This window comes from Botrytis sinoallii, assembly GCF_014898435.1.
Source record: "Botrytis sinoallii strain Bc 23 chromosome Unknown BSIN_009, whole genome shotgun sequence".
In the NCBI taxonomy this organism is placed as follows: Eukaryota; Fungi; Ascomycota; class Leotiomycetes; order Helotiales; family Sclerotiniaceae; genus Botrytis; species Botrytis sinoallii.
This window is the reverse complement of record NW_024066036.1, coordinates 224882-244865: the sequence shown is the minus strand read 5'-3', so window position 1 is coordinate 244865 and position 19984 is coordinate 224882. Positions and strand designations below refer to the sequence as shown.

The window sequence follows — 19984 nt, the reverse complement described above, 5'->3', positions numbered from 1 at the left end:
GCGCTAAGAAATACGAGCGGGGAACACCTCCCTCATTTTGTTGATGAACAAGCCATGGCTGACATGAATGACAAGTTGTAAGGCTGAGTTCATTCTCCATAAACTTGTGCATGCACGCTCCTATATGTCGTAACGCAGTGTCTAATTTGTGGCGTCATGTCGTGCCATTTTGCTCTCTGCATATGTATGGCTGTTGAAACCTCACTCCTTACGTCTATGGAAAGATTCACTACTATAACCTCCTTTTCCTTGGATTCTCACATTGAGTGATAGGGGCAGGCCAGAGAAGGTCTTCACACAATTCGCATTGTCATCCACCAACAATCATAAATCACAGGAAGTTTGAGACCAGATATCTTGTGCAAAACAATTTAGCATGCTACAAGCAAAGGGTATAGCTAAGAAAAATGCATCTAGTATCTAAACATTCTGGACCTTTTAGGTCATCATTAACCATCCTTCATTCCATTCATATGCGCATATCATAATATCCATCCCAATTCATATCGAATCTAACCATGCCCAACCTGTACACCTTTCAAATGCAAATATCATGCTCTTGCTCGCTCATTTTCATATGCTCATGCAATCATATCATGTCATGAAAAATACTAATGAAAAACAGTAAAAAAATTCCTCCACAAAAAGAAAACGCCAACCAACTGATATCAATCCTCCCATAACGATCATGCTAAACTTGAATGACCTTGCGTGAAAGCCTGCAATCTCAAACCACTCAAGGCGGGACCGTCCTTAGTACTACTGGCGTTGCTTCCACCCCTACTCCTCCTTGTCCCAAGTATACGGTGCTCACCAGGAATCTTTCCATTACCACCGACCAAAGTTTTACTATGAGTTAGATGATCCAAATCATCACTCGAATGAACAGCATCAACTAGATCATCAAATTTTCTAGAGGTTCCCGCGATTTTAGCGCCTATAACGGCCAAAGAATCGCGCGTTCGTCTTAATCCATCAATGTTGTTGTGTGTTAATCGTTCGAGAGTAGTATGAATACCTCTCAACTCAGTTTCAATCTTTGGAAAAGTATAATCGGAAATTCCGCGGATTCGTGTACCGCTATCATGAGCCAATTCGTCGAGTTGTGAGACTGCTTTGTCCAGTTCCTTGGTAAGTCGCTTGTTTCCTTCAAGAACAACGGATTTTACTTGTGCACCGGTTTCGAGTACACGATTGTCGATTCGGGCTAGGGCTGCGCCATTAACGCGAACGGCTGTTGTGGTCTGGCCGACTGTTGAATCGAGGTTTAGAATATTCGAAGATAAGGTGTGGATCGTTGAAGAGTTTATTTCAGCCGATGAAATCAAGTCGTTCTTGATGTTTGAGAGTAGCGAGGCATTGTCGTTTATTTTTGTAGAGATATGTTCAACGGAGTCACGGATGGATCCAGTGGCGTTGTCACAGTTCTGCAGTTTTTCCAGGGTTTGAGCATTGGACTCTCTTTGGAATGTCTGGAGGCTCGAGAGGGAATAGCTGATACCAGGAATGTCAGTATGGGTCAATGTATCCACGGTAGTATAAGTATTTAAAACTGTCTCACGGATATTTGAAAGCCTCGCTGCGTTGCCTTCTACGGCACTAATGGTCTCCAGAGCGGCCTTTGAAAGGGCTTGGTCCACGGCCTCAATTGCTTTTCCAATCTTCGCAATATCTCCAGATAGAAGATACTTCATCTTGTAGTCCAGCTGAGATAAGGCCGATGCATGGTCATTAGCGATTTGAATTATCTGGGGAACGGCCTTCTCGATAGAATCAACGGAGGCTTGGTTCTTGGCCGCAGCGGACTCGAGTTCACTGAAATCGATGGCCTGGATGTCCTGGCGAATCAGGGGAACTTGTTTATCTAGAAGGAACCTAATGTCATTGGTACTTGTAGCAACGCTTGACTTGATGTTTGTCAACATCTCAGTATTACCTTGAACGTCTCTCCCAGTCTCCTTGATCGCCTCATCAATCGAAGCTACAAATTTGGATATAGAATCTATTGACATGTTCATTGAAACGTTCTCGGATGATCTGATGTTAGTAAATGCTTCAGGGAGGGCGGCCAAATTTCCCGCGGTTTCCACGGAGGTTTTGTATGTTGATTGAACATCTCTGCTCAACGCATCAATAGATGTGTTTGTTGGACCGAGGTCAATGTTTTTGATATCCGATTTCAATTCGCTCGTAGTGGATGTCAATCTTGAGCCAAGATTCTTCATTTCACTCTCAAGTTCAGTAGCTACATCATTGATTGAAGCAACAAGCGCGGATTTGTTGTCGTTGAGGTTGGTTCCGATTGCTGAATGAAGGTTTTGGATGGCAGTAGTGACTGATTCTTCGCTATCCTTGATCTTTGTGTTGACGGAAAGGATTCCATCGTAAGCCGAAGCAAGAGATGTTGTGTTGTTGTTAAGAAGTTCTCTAATTGCGAGGATTTCACCCAACGTTTTCTCGATGCTGGCATTCTTGATTTCCAAGACGTCGGTATGAACAGCTCCGATGGATTGACCGTTAGAATCGGCGACCTTCATGATAGCTTCCAAAGCTTTCAAAACTTCTCCCTCTTGGGAACCCAAGCCTGCTGTAGTCGAAGAGGTATTGAGGTTCTTAATTGCCTCCATGATTTCCTCATCTTTGCTTCCGTCCTTGATGGTATCAAGAATGTTCTTCAAAGCAGCAATGTCTTGAATCATTTCGCTCTTTCTGTTGTCAGCTTTGACGGAGTCAACAAATTCCTTCATGATCATGAGTTGTCCAAGAATCTCATCGCTTCGTTTATCCTGCTCCATTGAAGATTTGACATGCTCGATAGCGCCTAGGATCTCGTTATTGGCACCGCTCTGCTTGATGTCCCTCAAGACAACATCTTGATTGTCTAGAGATGTACCGAATCTTTCGAGTTGGGTATACAAGCCTTGAATGCCTTCACGTCCAGTAGCCGTTCCATTTTCAACGTGCTGGTCGATAGTCTCTAAGCTGATTGTGATCGTCTTGAGGGTTGTTTCAGTGCCGGAATGGAAAGTAGATAGATCATGAGAGATAGTATCGAGTTTCGTGGATTGAGATGCCAAGAGCGTAGCGAGAGAATCATTATAAGACGCGGATTGAAGATTGTTGAGCAAAGTGGCAATTTCGTCAAGCTTCTTTGTGTCTATGGGCAACACAGTTTGCCTGTGAATATCCTCAAGAGAGTTGCTTTGAGTTTCAAGTCTTGCATCCAACTCTGCCCGCATATCTGATAGTCGATTGACCAAGTCATCAAATTTGGCCACTTCATTGCTTGGGAGAAGGGCTGAAGTTGTCTTCGAGACACCATCTTGGATTCCTGCCATTGATTCAGCGAAGCTAGTCATCATTGATGCGATCATTGTGAGTTTGTCTCTATGAGCATCGAATTGAGATGTATTCAATGTTTTCACGTGTTGCTCAACTCGATCGAGAGTGTCTTTCACAGTTATTGTTGTAGAGGTAAGAGTATCCAGTTTCTCCGAATTAGAGGTGTGTATAGATTGATCGTTCGCGGAGACATGCTCATTGACGGATTCGACCACTTCGTTGATCTTGGTGACTTGCTCGATGATGTTGCTGAGACGAGATGTGTTGGTCGACAATAATTTCGAATCAATGGATGCCAGCTGGCCCTGACCTTCCAATTCCTTTCGAACAGTGATAATGCTTCTTTCGATATCGTCTAACCTCTTTGAATGATGTTCCAGTGATGATGTGTTAAGGGAAGAGACAATATCGCGGACTTCTTGGATATTGCGAGCCAATCCTTTCTCTGTACTCTGGATGTTCTTCTGGGAGTCTTCCAATTTTGAGACACTTTTCTTCAGACTTTCCATTCTATCAACCATCTGGGAGTTTTCATTCAACATCTCATCGAGCTTACTAGAGTTCGAGGACGATGAATCAAATTCCATAGAGGAAACTTTGTTGATGACATTTCGACTGGATTTTCCGAGATCCTCAACCATTCCAATCAATTTCCGGTGACTGCCGTCAATCTTCTTACCCAAATCGCCTTCGACGGACCACAGTCTTTCCCCAAGCATCTTGTTTCGGTCCTGGAGTTCGTTGGATAATTCACCGAACCTGATGGCAGATCTTAAATCTGCGTTAACTATCTCTCCATCAAGGCTGGTTATTTTCTCTTCAAACTCATCGAATTTCGTGTCAATACCAGTCAGGCGCTCATCAAGTGACTTCAAGTATTCTAAAATCTTCTTTTGACCTTCAACGAGAGACTCAATGTCGTCCTCGGTGTCTGGAACATCGTCAATCAATTGACTGATTGGTTTTAAAGCTGGATCCAAAGTAGCTTTAATGTTTGAGGTGCTGAATGATGACTCAAGGTTCAATGTTGTAGCTTTCAAAGCATTCAACTTTTCCTGCTGTCGAGAAAGAGCGGCGGTCACGGGATCAATTTGAGAGGCAATGACATTTCTGAAGGCATCACTATTGAGTGCATTTAAAACAGCTTCCTCGACAGCTTTCTGGAATGGTTCTTCCGAGCTTGGAGTGTATTCCGTCCATGAGTTTAATCCGCCGGACGTGGTTGGTCTAGTCGTACCGGCCGTTCCAGGTGGTGCGGAAGCGGTGGACGAGGTACGTTTGTTCTTCCACCGGTTAAGAACCGATCGACTACCGTTCAACGACATATTGAGCGCCGAAGGTGTTTTGGGGTTGGGTTAATCGAAGAGTAAATTGATGTTGATCGCGAGAGAGGTGTTTGCTTGATTGATGGATGATGATTTTTACGTTTGGTGGATTTTTATCTCAGAATTGTATGATTATCGACCGACTTTCTGGCTTGGTGTGATGGTCATGATGTTGGAAAGTTTTCCATGAGGATGAAGGAGGTGAAGATATTGAGAGAATGTATAGTAAAAATGAAGGGGGTTGGTGAAATGGATATCAATAAAAGGTCAATTTCGATAAGAAGAATGGATGAGCCGTATACGAAGTATTAATGAAATGAAATAATTAATGCTCTCTCTCTTTTTTCTCTTTTTCTCTTCCTTCGTCTCCTCTATCTACATGTACATGTTTATGCTGTTTATGCTGCCATGCAAGCAAAGACCATGTGGCGCTGGGGAGTGGAGTTCGAGGTAAGACGTGTCCGATTGAATTTGGTTAGCATATCCCGTGATAATCCGTTGAAACTCATCTCTTTTTACGATATAAAGAATAATTTGTTGTCATTCATGCCTAAAAGTAACTAAAACAACACACAAATGATACTATTCGCCTCCGACTTGTACCTTGATTGCCTTGCTTGCAGTCGTGTTATTGGATTTGTGGATTTGAATTCGAAGAATTCCCTGGTACTGCGGCCCCATCCATTATCCACTTGGACGTAGCTAAATACCAGCCAAAGTAACCAACCAATCCACTAAAACCCATCGAACCCATCAAAGCAAGACACAACATCCAATTAACAACTTGAGTTTGGGAAGAAATGAGCGCGAGAAACGAGTTGGAGTTATTGGTGAGCCAGAAATCTCGATCAAGACCAACGGCAGACAGGGGCGAGAGGGGCACGAATGGCACGAAGGGCACGAAGGGTAAGAAGGGTAAGAAGGGCAAAGAAAGGTAAGCAAAGGGTATCTCGGATATCGGTTTATGTGGGTGGTTACCCGTACATATACATGAACACTGTACATGTTGATGCATTGCCTTGCATTTCCAGAATTTTGCCGATGTATGACTCCGTACTGTTACTCCATACCGTCCAGTCTGTACTCCATAAAAATGGTATGGTTACAAGTTATATCATTCAAATCCCATCCTTCGGGATGAAAATGTCTAGGAAAGTTGGGTGTATACTCCGTAGGTAGAGTTTCAACGAGAATTTGGCCAACTTCTTCCGAGATACTCAATTGCTTATCATCTAATTTCAGCATCCCATTTGACTTCGAACGGCTTGTACGTAGTAAGTAGTAAGGTTAAACGCTCGTCGCTCACGGTCAGGACTCAGTACCCTTGACATTACTAGTACACCGCTCCTCTTACCTATGCCTATCGATATGTTCCCCTCACATTTCCAGCCTCATCTTTTCATTCGTTTGTAGTTTATTGATTCTCTCAAGTATTTCTCATTACCTATCACGCGCTTTAAATGTTGCATACCTAGATACCTAGTAGTTCTCAATTCTTGTAAACAAGGCGACAAGGCGAAGGTTGCACGTCAGGATCGACTGATCTTTTTCCCTGAACCCCAAGAAGTTCTGAAACATTCACGATTTAGAACCCTGAAGACCGTCCATCCACTTGTCGATTTTTGATTCGAGTAACAAATAAGTTTATGGATTTTATGAATCATTCTTATCTGTTCGACTTAGTGTAGACTCCTCTCGCTCCTCTAGTTCATGTATCTAGAAAATTTTATCGCCTATCGTCTGTGCTTACCCCAGTTCTCAAAAGAGTTCGCAGTTAAGACTCTAAGTATCTTAAAAGTTGAGACTTACTATGCCCTTGTTGTTACTCGATTGAGCTGGCAAAGTTTTGGTATGGAACGGCTGTGGCGGAAGAGCAACAAACTTCCATAAAGATTTTATTCCACGGATGGGCCAACACACAAGATTGTAACCGCCTTGAGTTTTAAATATTGGTATCTAAGTTTATTTTTCAGAACTGAAGCATTAACCGGGTGGGATCCGCAGCGACAAATGCTGTCGGCCCACACCTGATTTTGGAAATGATATATCAGCTGGCTTGAAGACAAACGTTGTTGCTAGGTCGTCGTCAATGTATTTATGGTTCTGAGCGAACAAAGAATGGGGGTGCCGATGCTAATGCTGAAGATTGGGAAAGTGATAGAAGAATTTACAATCACATTAGGTAGAGACTGGTACCTCCGCATTCCAGCTACTGGGGCTACCATTAGTCAATAGACCTGTTATTTTCTGGTCGCTACAAGGACAGTCGGCTTATGACAATCATTGGTTACATTTTCCTTTCAAGCCCCCCTTATTTGTATGATCAAAAACGTCTTTTCTCGCTAGAGGAACATCGGGAAATTTTCTACTCCATTCTCTTATGTGGTGACCATCGAACGGTCTGAGTGCTTTATTGATTGCATGAGACGATGTGGGTACGTTATCTACTGCATTTTCTTCTGTATGCGGTTATCCACTATCGTCGAGTGACCAAGGTTGCAGCATAGGGTGGCTTTAAATCTATGTACATGCGCACTGTTCATGTTGTATTCATCAGAAAATCTCATTGAGAGTTTCACAACCTTGCAGATGCTTTCAAACTAGACACGGAATCAAATCCAGTCGTCTACTGCGTACTTGAGATCGTGGTAGAAACTCACTCACCGGATATTCAAGGCGCTAGTTCGAAATTCCATTTCCCCAGATTTACGAGTTGGTCAGGAACACGCCAAATTGCGACCACTCACACTAATGATCCATTTGACGAAGATGATGGCTCCTGAATAGCTCGTCTGCCGACACTTATTGCGGTTGAACGAACCAAGGGACGCTTCGCTGAGGGTCATTGCCGCTGTAGAATATGTCAGCCAGTCTGCCCACATTACTGCGATTGCTCGCATGGCATGATGGTATAAAACTAGCCGCAAATCTGTCTAGATAGCGCCAAGTGACTTCTTATTTGATATCCGGATGTCGGACGTCTAGACGAACATTGAGATTTGCTAGGCCTTAGCGATGAACAGAAGTCTGTACGTAGTATTGGTCAGATTATATCATTGACTACATTATATTTGCGGTCTATCGGATCTCATGAAAAGGTTCTCACCTCACGCGCAGACACTTTTTGGCAATCCAAAGTCAGCAATCGTTGCCGGGTAGAACCCGATTGGTATATCAGGAATTTATCATCAGAAAAATTAAGATGGCCTCGGAAAATTGATTCCATTCAACATTCTCACAATTCATTATGGAATGGAACAGGATGATTTATTTACTCCTTTGGATGGTAAAGAACATGAATTGGGCTGTATCAAAGATTTGGTTAGGATACTCAGAGCTTGTGAAGTTGGGAAGCAAGGCAAAGTGAAATTTACGTTAGCCTTCACCTTTTTGTAGGATCTTCACGGTCCAAAATTTCTTCAGCAATGTGGCCCAGATGATCAGGTTTTCTGCATTTCCTGACCCTCGACTTTGCGACCCGGAGACACGTAGCTATCATAAATATATTCCAGTGCAGTCAGCTCTGTCCTCACACTTCAATAATCTCACTCCATGGAACATCTCACATGTCGCTTATTTCGACGCTTCTCGTATATATTTGACAACACTTCTTCAACGCAGTCACAGATTCTCCCTCACTCACACGTTTGAAGAGCATGGTAAATTTATCAATTCAAAGTTACTAAATTTCAGTGCCCCCTAATTTAAATCAACATGACTGGGTATCCGTGTAGACATACTTTTCGATCAATGTCAATGATCTGACCCCCCTCCCCCCAAAAAATGCAGCGAACATCCCATACGCCTCAGACAACTCCTATGCTCTACCAATGCCGAAGATATAGGAAAATTTAATGACCCCTTATCTCATCGCGCCGCAAAGCCTACGGAAGTAATTTGGATTTGCTTTCTTTCTCCATGCCCTCTCCCACCTCATTATCTCTACCTCTTATACTTTTTCGCAATTTAATCCATAGAGTTGAACGTGCCAAAGCCATTGAAATCAACATTACAGCAGCCCAAATGAAAGGAAAGACTCTCATTGCTGTCAAATACTCTTCCGGAATACGGAGAAGCGTAGGAGAAGAGAGACGATACATCTCGAGGATTTCCGTTGAATCTAATTCATTTCCATCTTTGTCTAAAGCAATGGCTTGATAGAAAGCAGAAGAATTGGATGGTCGAACTCCAGTTTCGAATCCAGTCTTAGGCATGGTGAGAAGATGATGCATAGTTGTCGGAGAACTTCCTCCGTACTATAGAGATTTGTTAGTCCTAAGGGATGAAGGCTATACAAAAACAAGGTACTTACTAAAGCCCAGGAATCAACCTCGGTAGCTCCATTCCAACTGACATATAAAATTTGCCCAACTTCAACCATGACTGGCTTCCATGAGGGCTGGGCAACCCAATCAAATTTATACACGCGGTACAAGTCCGTACCTCTACCAGAGGCGACATACCAGGGCCTGGTCTGAATTTCCATGGCGACTTCACCCGTCTCTGTGAATTCAGCAAAACTAGGAACAACTCCATATCCAATTAAGTAATTCCCATTATCCAATGCGTGAATGCCACCCTCAGCCCATGCCTGTACACTTTTCGGATGATAGAATTGATGTACAAGCTTCGCCGTCATGTTGTGATAATTAAGCTTGATCTTCATACCCCGAGAACAATCCGTTGTGCAATTGGGCGTCGGCGAATTTATGTACATGTTGTGGTTATCAAAAAATGTAATTTCTGTCAGGTCATCATTGACGAATCGTGCATGATGTTGGAATGCGAAATTCGTGGCGTTTCCATCACTCAAATCCGTAAAATCATTGTTGTGTCCACCAACCTGCCATATTTTACTTCCATCGGTTCCATTGATATATGCTATCATTCTTAAATGACGACTTGAAATCAAGTAATGCCCCTCTCGGGTTTTCTGTAGACTGTTCATGTGAAACCAATCCCATCCCCACTCCTCGTCGACATAGGTTGTGAAGGATTCGTTTAAGCCGAAGTGATCAAGTGCGTTCCAGGTGTGTCGTACCCACCCCGTCTCGATATCAACCTCTTGAAATGACCCTGTCAAGACTTTCCCACCATTGGGACCGCCTACTGGTCTACAATCGGCAATAGTAGTATGGTAGTTATTCATCATCGCCCCTCCATCTTCCGTCAATTGGAACTCATGACCATCCGCACCTCCAGCTAATGAATTCACACTGATGTTGTAGACTTTGTCATACGAGCTATTCAGCATCACCCCTCCACCAGAACCATGGCCTTGAAAGTCGATACCAGACCAAAAGGTTAAGTACGGCTTTCCGTTGTAGAATTGTAACTTGGTATCTGAACCACCATGCCATGTAGGATCAGCGTAAACTAGACTTAAATCTTTGCTAGAAAATATCATGGGTGATTTCTCTTCTCCATCCAATGTAGGCGACATGAAAATATGAGAATGATTGCTGATAGCACTCTCGTTCCATTTATTGACGAGAAAGAGGGGTGATGTCAAATCGGATGAATGATAATGCTGTTTTGGCCAATCACCATATCCTCCAATATTAAAGGTATCATAGTTTTCACTTGTGATCAAACCAGCATCTGCTCGAACTTGATAATGAGGGGTATTGCTTAGAAGAAATAATAATGTCGTCACACTGATAGCGATGTTGAATCCCATGATAGAATACATATTTGTTGATCGATCATGAGTCTCGAACATAAAAGAACGATGGTGACATCGGAAAGAAAAGTTTCGTGATTTTGAAATCAGATTTGGGGAATCAAACTCGAATAGTTTTCTATAATCTACAGAAACGATTAACAAACATGTAATTAACCTCCCTGAGCCTCCATAGAAAATTCCCCAGAACGCGTAGGTCCATGATTGATACCCGCCCCTGTTTGAGTAAATAAGGGGCTCAGAGGGGTTCATGGAGCGATCAACTTTTGATGTGCGGGAAAGCAAATTTGATATTCCCCATCAAAGCCCATTAAACCCCCCGATTGGCAAGACAGTCCACGTTTATTGCGTACATCAAAACGCGTAACAGGATCAATGCTAGCAATATATTATTCATGAACCTAGCAAATTGGTCAAGTTGATTAAATTGATTTCTATGAGAAACAACGAAGCGAAGAAAGTTTAGATCAATTCCATAAAAAGTATAGAAAATGGAACCTCAATAGTAAAAAACATGAAGAGATATCAAAATTACATGAAACAACGAAAGGTCGTTTTTCTGTTGTCAGATAAATTGCACTGTACTCCGCGTACCACTTGGCGATGATATGTAGCAATTCGGGTATTTCGGTGCTTAAATGCTGAGCTCATGGGGTTTGTGGGAAAAAAAACAATGGACCTTGAAGATTCTAGAAGCCCCGCAAAGCATGAAGCATTTGTATCCTCAATCATCTAGATCTTAAAGACCACGCCGGGCTCATAAAATTAGCCCAAATCCTCGAGAAGTCTGCCGCTGGGCAATGTTGATGGGAACGCAACAATATCACAACAAGCATGTACAGCGTAAATGGCAACTCAACAACAACCTCCCACAATCGCAGACTCGACAAAGCTAACAGATATCTCATCCGAAGCGCATAGAGCCCAATTAATTGACGCAAAACACCGCGGTATCTGCTCCAGATTTGAACAATCTAGAAAAACAATCAGTACATCGCTGACATCTAGGGAAATGGTTTTGCGGAAGATCATTGGCTCAGGCCCTCTAATGCGTCCGGATTCCCATTTGTCTCAAGACAAGAAATCCACTGCCGCCTGAATGCCATTGTGCCCATGATTCTTAATAGTGATCTGCTTGATCTATATTGGATACGAAGTTCCTCAGAAATATTTCGCCATTTTCTTAAAACACATTCAGTGGTAAACGATGTTGAAACTGCAAGGAATTCCTCGTTAGGGATGCACCTACTATTTCCGCCGCTTCCTTCGTACTCGCCTACTCACACCACATTACCAATGGTCTAACGAGGTTTCCCTCATGCTCTACTTACATGAAAGGAGACAAATTAGCGATCATCCGAGTACAATTTAAGGACCAAAGGCACGAAAAGAGAGAGATTGATTCATAGGATTGCAATAGTGAGGTTTTTCATCACCATCATGATTCCATCTCGAGACTCGGCCAGGATTGCGAAGACATCAAGGTGTATGAGAATATCCTGTCTGACTTGCCCAGTACGACCAACTCACGGTTTCAAATCTAGGAGAGTTGAAACTCAATACAGTGAGGTCTTTTTTGAATCTTGAAATGACACGGACGAGATGAGGGGGGTGACCTGCTGCATGCATGAGGAATAGTAGTATTTTCACTTCTGCTAATCATTCGCAGTTCTCTTCGCTTTTCATCCACTTTATCAACTCCTAGGTTTGCATTTTTCAAGTCCTCAAACGAAATTTACGAGAAAAAGACAGTGAATTGTTGGGATTCAAGATCGCGTCAAAGGAAAAGAACATGTAGCATTTGGGTTCAAGAGGGGTTTCAAACATATCAAAGAGAATTATAACTACCACTTATATACTGTAGGGAATTTTAGCTACCTTCAATGCCCGTTGTGTTTGCCGGTACGGGCCTCGGACAGATTACTTTCGCAACCAAATCCTCTATCGTCTGCTTGATGATTAAACTCAGATTAATCGAGCTGTAAATCGCTACAGTTTGAACCAGCGCTCAAATCCGTAGTTCTCAACTACCATAGATTTTTTGTCGAACATACCTAGCCGCTCGCTGCATCCAAAATACAGTGATTCTGCGAATGCTGCTTTCTATTGAAACCGTTCTCATGGATTTTCTGGTTCTTCAAGCTTTGTCTGAAAGCTGGCTCTAAAATTATTGAATCGTGCCGGTGGTGGAAGCTGCCGCAGTGAGGTAGAAGCTTTTTCTTCCATCGATGGCAAGGTAGTTGCGTGCGAGAAATTGTGAGCTCTGGTTCGATTGACTTCAAGTTGATGTATTCTGATATAATCTCGAATATTCAAAAATTGAATAGTTTGGAAAAGGGAGTGAGGTTTGAATAGCTATACTGTAGCAAGACACGATTCCTCAAAGGTAAGCCTGATTGAAGACTTCAAAGATTGATAAAGCGAATTATCGCGACGATTGACATCTCCATGAATACTGATATAGTTCAATGCTGCTAATACTTAACTACTAACCATAGTTCAAAGTAATTCCTAAAGTTTAGAGAAGAGCGTGTAAATATCTTGATCTCATATTCATGCCAGAAGATCATAGGGCGAAGGGCTTTCAGAGAATTGGAACACACACTGCAGTAATTACAAGGCCGCAAAAAAGTCCCTTCCCCCCCCCCCTCAAAAATGGTAAGAAAAGGATCGTTCTGTAGTCATGGATTAGTAGGCACTTGAGGAGATGGTTATGATAAATACTTGAATTAGTGAAAGTTGTTGAGACAACATCAATTCCATCCATCTTTTTGGTCTTTGTCACATAACCGCATAAGGTTAACCGAGACAACTTACATAAACCAACTGTTGGTGAATTAACGAACGGCTTAGGCAAGGTTACCTTTTATACAAATAAATTATTTTCTGACATTAGAAAGTATTTTTCATTCCACACTACTCAGGTACGACGTGATACCTAGCAAATCTTGATGCTCAATCCCGATATTCCTTTCCATACTCTTTCAATGTCGAAGAGAATGAACTATGTAAGTGCCTCGGCAAGGCGAGATGGCTCAGACTATTATTGGAGCTATTTTGGTATCTCAGATGGACGTCAAGCTTGCAAGCTAGACAATGCCATAATCTAATAATTGTATTGCATCTTCTCCTTTGCCCTCAATTGTTCCGAACAAAATTTTCAATATGTTCTATGGTTTCTTTGGCTTAGGAGGTGTATCCTTCAAACCCGAAAAAGATATTCCTGATCTATCTGGAAAAGTCATTCTTGTTACAGGCGGTAAATTATCTCCCTATTCCACACAAGGATCAACTATCTCTTCCCTTCACTTAATGCTAACTGATTATCATAGGAAACGTTGGCTTAGGCCTCGAAACTATCCTCCAGCTTTCCAAGCACAATCCTTCGCACATATATCTCGCTGCGCGATCCGAACCTAAAGCTACCGCCGCAATCAAAGAAATACAATCCAAAGTACCAAATGCCCCAATTACGTTTATTCATTGCGACCTTACATATCTCCCATCAGTTCAGGAGTGTGCCAAACAATTCAATATCAAAGAGTCCCGTCTCGACTTATTGTTCCTAAATGCGGGTATCATGGCGGTACCAGCGGCAACTACGGAGCAAGGCTATGAAATACAATTTGGCACAAACCATGTTGGACATGCTCTTTTGACGAAACTGCTTCTACCCACATTGTTGAAAACAGCAGAGCAGAAAGATGCAGATGTGAGAGTTATCTCCTTGAGTAGTTTGGGTCATACATTGGGTCCTGTTGGGGGTATCAAATTCGACGATCTGAAAACGGACATGAATGGTTATACAACAGCCTCTCGATATGGACAATCCAAGCTGTCAAACATTCTTTTCGCTAAAGGGTTGAACAAGAGATATGGCGAGAAGGGTATCACAGCTGTATCGGTTCATCCGGGAGTAGTCAACACAAATTTGTATGCGACGGCTTTGGAGAAATATGGGGTGTTTGGAAAAGTCGGTGGATTAGTAAGAGATTTGGCTTTCACAAGTATGGCTGACGGAGCAAAAAATCAACTCTGGGCTGCTGTAGCAAACAAGGGTAGTGCAAAAGGCGAAGTTTTGAAAGGCGAGTATTACACACCTGTTGGAATTTCTGGCAATGGAAATAAGTACGCAGGAGATGAAAAGCTGGCGGATGAGCTGTGGGAGTGGACAGAGAAAGAGTTGGAGGCGTACAATGCTTGACTTGACTTTTACTGATCACGACACCCACTATGGCTTATCTTGACTTTTGTTCATATGCTAAAGTGATCCATTTACTGTATATTATGATTTTCTGTTTCTGTTTCCTAACTTTATTTTCCTACACGGGTGCAACTTTCTGAGTGATTATTAGCCTCAAAAATCTTTCCAAAAGATATGATGGGGATGAGATGGTAAGATCTGCCATAGAACAATCACATCTTGCTAATCTATCATGTACCTGAAAATACCTCTAGTATTGATGCAAGTAATATTTTCCAATTAAAGAAGATTCAGGTATTGCCAGCGCAAATTTCATACCGAAGATCTATCTTCGTGTTGATCGAATCAAGTACTTACAAGTCTCGGGCCATGTAGGCACCATGGTGAATGAATCTACGATGTGGTCCCCGGATACAGAATTAAAGCTCACGTCAAGGCAGTCGATATTCTTGCTTTGATCCTGGCACAGTTTCTTGACCCCCTGATATATAATTTTGTATCCAATCATTGTATATGCACATGCATGACCAACTTCAGGCCGGACCATCAAATAATGTCTGCTCTAAAATTCAAAATAGGCAAATGGCTCGTTCCAATCATATCGAAAACCGTGGTATGCTTACTCACTTCACGAAAGAATTCGTATGTAACGCTGTGTGATGACAACTCAAGATTAATGCGGAGAGAGTGAGCGAAAGTGGATAGGACGGCAGTGTGATATGTTTCTGGAAAGATATTTGAGACTCAATCGATCTTTTATTAAGTCGAAATTGCCCGTTGAAGGACCCCCAAAATCAGTCTAGAATTGTGGGAGAACTTTAGAGTTTTGTTCAGAGAGAATGTATTCATATATAGGCCGAATTCAATTCTTCCTCTTCATCCTTATTCACGGAGCGAAGTGCCATGGCATCTGGACGTCTCTTAATCAAACCTTGAAAGGCCGGTTACATATTTCGCGACCTTTTTCATATCCATGTTTTTCGATCTATGAAGGCCAGAGAGTTACTCCTAATCAATTACAATGCGCGGAAATTCAGCATAACTATACATCTTCGGAATATCGAACTCAATTCTACAACGGATTCATGAACAATCAAGATGAGATTTGTTTTACTAATGTTACTGACCAATGTGTTCTCAATAACATCCTTCCAGCCGACGCAAATGCGTTCACAAATGTCAGCTGTAACCAAGGAAGTATTTCAGAGTACTATGTACAGGTTGAGGAGGTTTCTGACGTTGTGGCCGCTCTTGAATTCTCTAAGAAGACCGGAATAAGATTGTCCATAAAGAATAGTGGGCATGATTATCTCAGTCGTAGTAGTCGCAAGGGATCTTTGGCTCTTTGGATGAGAAAAGTATCAGGGATGAGTCATGAAACATCTTTTGTACCTAAAGATTGTGATTCTACTCCAGTCAATGCCATCACGACAGCGGCAGGAGTAAACACAAATGACGTTTATGAGTTTGCAGAAACCCAGAACGTCACATTCATCGGAGGTTATGCAACAACAATTGGCGTAGCCGGAGGCTGGGTACAAGCAGGTGGTCACTCCGTTCTCTCACCGGTTTATGGACTAGGAATTGACCGAGTCGTTCAATACAAGATCGTTACTACCGATGGTGTCCTAAGAATCGCCAACGAATGCAAAAACTCGGATCTTTTCTGGGCCTTGAGAGGTGGTGGTGGTGGAACTTTTGGGATCGTAATGGAAGCTACCCATCGCGTTGAGCCAAGAATTCAGCTGGCTGTAGCGGCCATCTCGTATAATCGTACATCATCTAATGTTCTGGAATGGCTATCTATCATAGTTAATAATTCTTTACCATGGGCGAACCAAGGCTGGGGTGGACATTATCAAGCTGCCAATTTGATAAGTGTGTCACCACTTCTCAGTCTTTCCGAAGCAGTCGAATCAATGGCTCCAGCCATGAAATTTGCGACGGAGAACGGTGGAACTGTAGTTATTGAAATGCTTTCTTCCTGGTATGAGTTTTATACGAAATATGTGACACCCAATGAGGCCGTTGTTGGCGGTCTTCACCCACTCGCTCCTCGACTTATACCGGCATCTATATTCAATAGCACAGAGGGCAGATCGAAGTTGATGGGTTTTCTAGAACGTCTGATTTCTCTTGGGTACTCGCCCTACATTCCCAACACTACGCCATGGCTCTATCAGTGGGATCCTGCATCGACATCCTCTACGCCAGCATGGCGGGATTCTATTTGGGAACTTTCATATGGTGGAGCATGGATATTTAACGAAACTTTGGAGCAACGAACATTCCAAATTGATCTGGTTAATAATCTGACCGCAATGGTAGAGGAATTCACACCGACAGGAGGCGCATATTTTAACGAAGCTCATCCATGGACCAGCGATTGGAGAGAAGCTTGGTGGGGCCTTAAAAACTATGAGAGATTGGTTGAGATCAAGAAGAAATACGATCCTGACAATTTGTTGACTTGTTGGAAATGCGTGGGATTTGATGAGGAGAACGCAGCAAAAGATTTCCCTTGTTTGGATATATGAGCCGGATCTTGCATGGTTCTAGATATAGAGACCTTACAATCTTTGGGTATGAATCTAGACATACAAATGAAGGATGGACAAAAGGTAATATGTTTGACAAGACCGTTTTCAATGCAGAGGCCCCGATGAGAATTAGCTTTCAGATAATCTCATATGAGAAAAATGAAGACTGGACTTTGTTAGCTCTAAACAATACAACGCTACTAAGACTGAGGCTAATAAGGCTGAGACTGAGCAAGCTTCTGGTAAAAAAACAGATGGACGAATTACTTGAATTTTACTAAAAGAGACGATATCATTTAATTCAATTTCTAGGTAGTAGGTTAGCCTGAAAACGTAGGAACTTGTTCTATTCAGGCCCTGACAAAGAGGGAAATAGGTATCCATACCTAAGTACCTAGGTACACCAGTAGCAGGTGGGTAATAATGTAAGCAAGCAAAGCCAGCAACCCCGCATTTCTTAGCCCCCCCCAAAATAACTTCCCCCCAAAATAACTCCCCCGCATAGTATTATCTTATTAGCTTTGATGCCCTTGGAGCTCCACACCTACCTAGCAACTTATCAATCACAACTTTTCAACAATTCAGGAAATTTAACTATCATGGCACAAAAATTACGTTTAGCAGTTTCGCAATCTCATACACTCTCTACAACATCTGCCACTCTTGCTGCCCTCTCTAAAATAACAGAACAAGCTGCGACAAAATCAATTGATTTAATCCTATTTCCAGAAGCATATTTGGGAGGTTACCCTCGCACAGCAACATTTGGCGCAGTAGTCGGAGCTCGAGATTCAGAAGGTCGTGAACAGTTCCTACACTATTACAAAGATGCGGTCGATTTAGGGGATACACCAGAAGGCGCAGGAAGGAAATGGGTAAATAAAGAACTCGAGGCTAGAGATGACGGAAAACGCGGAGATGGCACAAGAGAGGAGCTGGAAAGAATCGCAAGAGATACTGGTGTATTCATTGTGACAGGACTAGTTGAGAGATGTGGTGGAAGTTTATATTGTGGTGTTGTGTATGTTTGTCCAAAGTTTGGAATGATTGGAAAAAGGAGAAAGGTTATGCCGGTATGACATCTCCCCTTTGTTGTCATTATGGAGAGATTGGTCGTCTGCGATAAATACTAATGGTGACATAGACTGGTAGCGAGAGGCTCATATGGGGTCAAGGACAACCTTCCTCATTGAGAGCGGTTACAACCACGATCAGAGGTGTGAAACTTACGCTTGCGGCTGCGATATGCTGGGAAAACTACATGCCTTTGTTACGACAATCCCTTTATAGCCAAAACGTCAATTTATATTTAGCCCCCACCGCAGATGCAAAGGATACCTGGCTACCATTGATGCGGACAATTGCATGCGAGGGTAGATGCGTGGTATTAAGTGCGAATCAATGTATGAAGAGATCAAGTCTTCCAAGCTGGATTACTGGAAATAATAAAGAAGACGCTGCTATTGAAGATGGTCATGCGGAAGGTTGTAGGCATGCTCAATCCAAATCAAGGAGAAAATCCATCCTGACGGATGATGGATGTGAGATTGCACTTCCCCAAAGGATAGAAGGAATACCAGAAATCACAGAAACTCCAAAGAAGGATACGTCTGATTTCGTATGTAGAGGTGGTTCGTGTGTCATTTCGCCTTTGGGTGAGGTTCTTGCGGGTCCGATATGGGAAGATGATAATGGCTTACTCTCTGTTGACATTGATTTTGAAGATTGCTTGAGGGGCAGATTGGATTTGGACGTCGGTGGAAGTTATTCAAGGCATGTCAAAACCTTTAAGTTCTGCTATCTATAGGGCCTGCTAATAAGTTCAAGGAATGATGCTTTCAAACTTACAGTAGAAGGATTGGATCTGAGCCCTCCACCCTGATATTGGCTGTAGATGGCATCAGCAAGATATATTAACACAGCAATGGGGATCATCGGTATTGGCACATCTTAATCTACTACATGTGGTATGATATTCAGGGTAGGGTAATCACATTGATCTGGTCCTAGGGTAATCAATTTGCGTGGCTCGAAATTGGTTCACCAGCCACCAGAATACTCTTTCCCAGAGCTCACCGTTGATGATTTAGAGTATGCAAGTCATGGGTAGTCCATTTCCAGAGAATCTTTTATGGCGTAGCCAGCATGGCAAGCAATATCATATTATTCTTGATTATTCCTGACCTCACTGTGTTACTTCCGTATGTTCGTTTGTGTAATTGACCACTAAAAGGCAAGGAATATATACAGTATGGTAGTATGGTACTTTAAGATCTATCATCGCATGTCTGACGCCCAAAATCTCAAATTAGGCAAGGATCGCGCTCTGTTAGATGTGTTTATCCTTGTATGATTTGCAAACAGGGTTTCGGCACATCGAAATCATTGGTATTTCAAAGCTGTACTTCGTAAAGCTAGTCAATTATTGGGAAGATTACCGAATATGGAAGCCAGGTCTTGGTGTTGTCTAGACATGATGCACCATTTGGCGTCCACTTACGCAGTAACGTACTCGTCGTGCCTGCCACTTTTTCAAATTTTACAAAGTATTCTCTTCCAAACTATTTTTATTTATTTAGCTAAATTCTCAAATTATCTTGGAACTTTCACTGCCTGGATAATCGTGCGTCAGCCTCAAAGTCAATTCTGTCGAAAATCAAGTACTTTGATCAAGTGTTTGAAGTTTGGCTACGTCACATAAAATCATCTGTAGCTGAATACCTAGTACGGAGTACCAACGTAGGCTACCTAGGATATGATGTTTGATCTAGCGATGTGGCTAACACTGGTTTAATGTAAGTTGATTATTCTCTATCTTCTCTACGTAGTACTTTGACATAAACAGAGTGCAAAGTCCCTGCGGAGTAGGGGATATGTACGCAAAACAAGT

The 19984-nt window shown here is 42.4% G+C and overlaps 5 protein-coding genes across 5 annotated transcripts; 3 read left to right on the top strand and 2 right to left on the bottom strand.

The window, feature by feature from the left end:
• Positions 1 to 686: 686 nt before the first annotated feature.
• On the bottom strand, positions 687 to 4667 carry EAF02_005690 (uncharacterized protein; the record flags this gene model as incomplete). The annotated part of the gene is made up of 1 exon (XM_038901738.1): positions 687 to 4667. One exon carries the CDS (start codon positions 4665 to 4667, stop codon positions 687 to 689), a length of 3981 nt encoding a protein of 1326 aa, XP_038757955.1.
• A 3884-nt stretch (positions 4668 to 8551) lies between these two features.
• EAF02_005689 (uncharacterized protein) lies at positions 8552 to 10389 on the bottom strand (the record flags this gene model as incomplete). The annotated part of the gene is made up of 2 exons (XM_038901737.1): positions 8552 to 8923; positions 8980 to 10389. The coding sequence occupies 2 exons, from the start codon at positions 10387 to 10389 to the stop codon at positions 8552 to 8554; spliced, it is 1782 nt and encodes a 593-aa protein (XP_038757954.1).
• A 2858-nt stretch (positions 10390 to 13247) lies between these two features.
• EAF02_005688 (uncharacterized protein) lies at positions 13248 to 14716 on the top strand. The gene is made up of 2 exons (XM_038901736.1): positions 13248 to 13609; positions 13683 to 14716. Exons 1-2 carry the CDS (start codon positions 13516 to 13518, stop codon positions 14552 to 14554), a joined length of 966 nt encoding a protein of 321 aa, XP_038757953.1. The 5' UTR covers positions 13248 to 13515; the 3' UTR covers positions 14555 to 14716.
• Positions 14717 to 15136: 420 nt separating this feature from the next.
• Positions 15137 to 17091, top strand: EAF02_005687 (uncharacterized protein; the record flags this gene model as incomplete). The annotated part of the gene is made up of 2 exons (XM_038901735.1): positions 15137 to 15167; positions 15548 to 17091. The coding sequence occupies 2 exons, from the start codon at positions 15137 to 15139 to the stop codon at positions 17089 to 17091; spliced, it is 1575 nt and encodes a 524-aa protein (XP_038757952.1).
• A 602-nt stretch (positions 17092 to 17693) lies between these two features.
• Positions 17694 to 18976, top strand: EAF02_005686 (uncharacterized protein; the record flags this gene model as incomplete). Its single annotated transcript, XM_038901734.1, has 3 exons — positions 17694 to 18167; positions 18239 to 18867; positions 18922 to 18976. 3 exons carry the CDS (start codon positions 17694 to 17696, stop codon positions 18974 to 18976), a joined length of 1158 nt encoding a protein of 385 aa, XP_038757951.1.
• Between the last annotated feature and the right edge of the window lie 1008 nt (positions 18977 to 19984).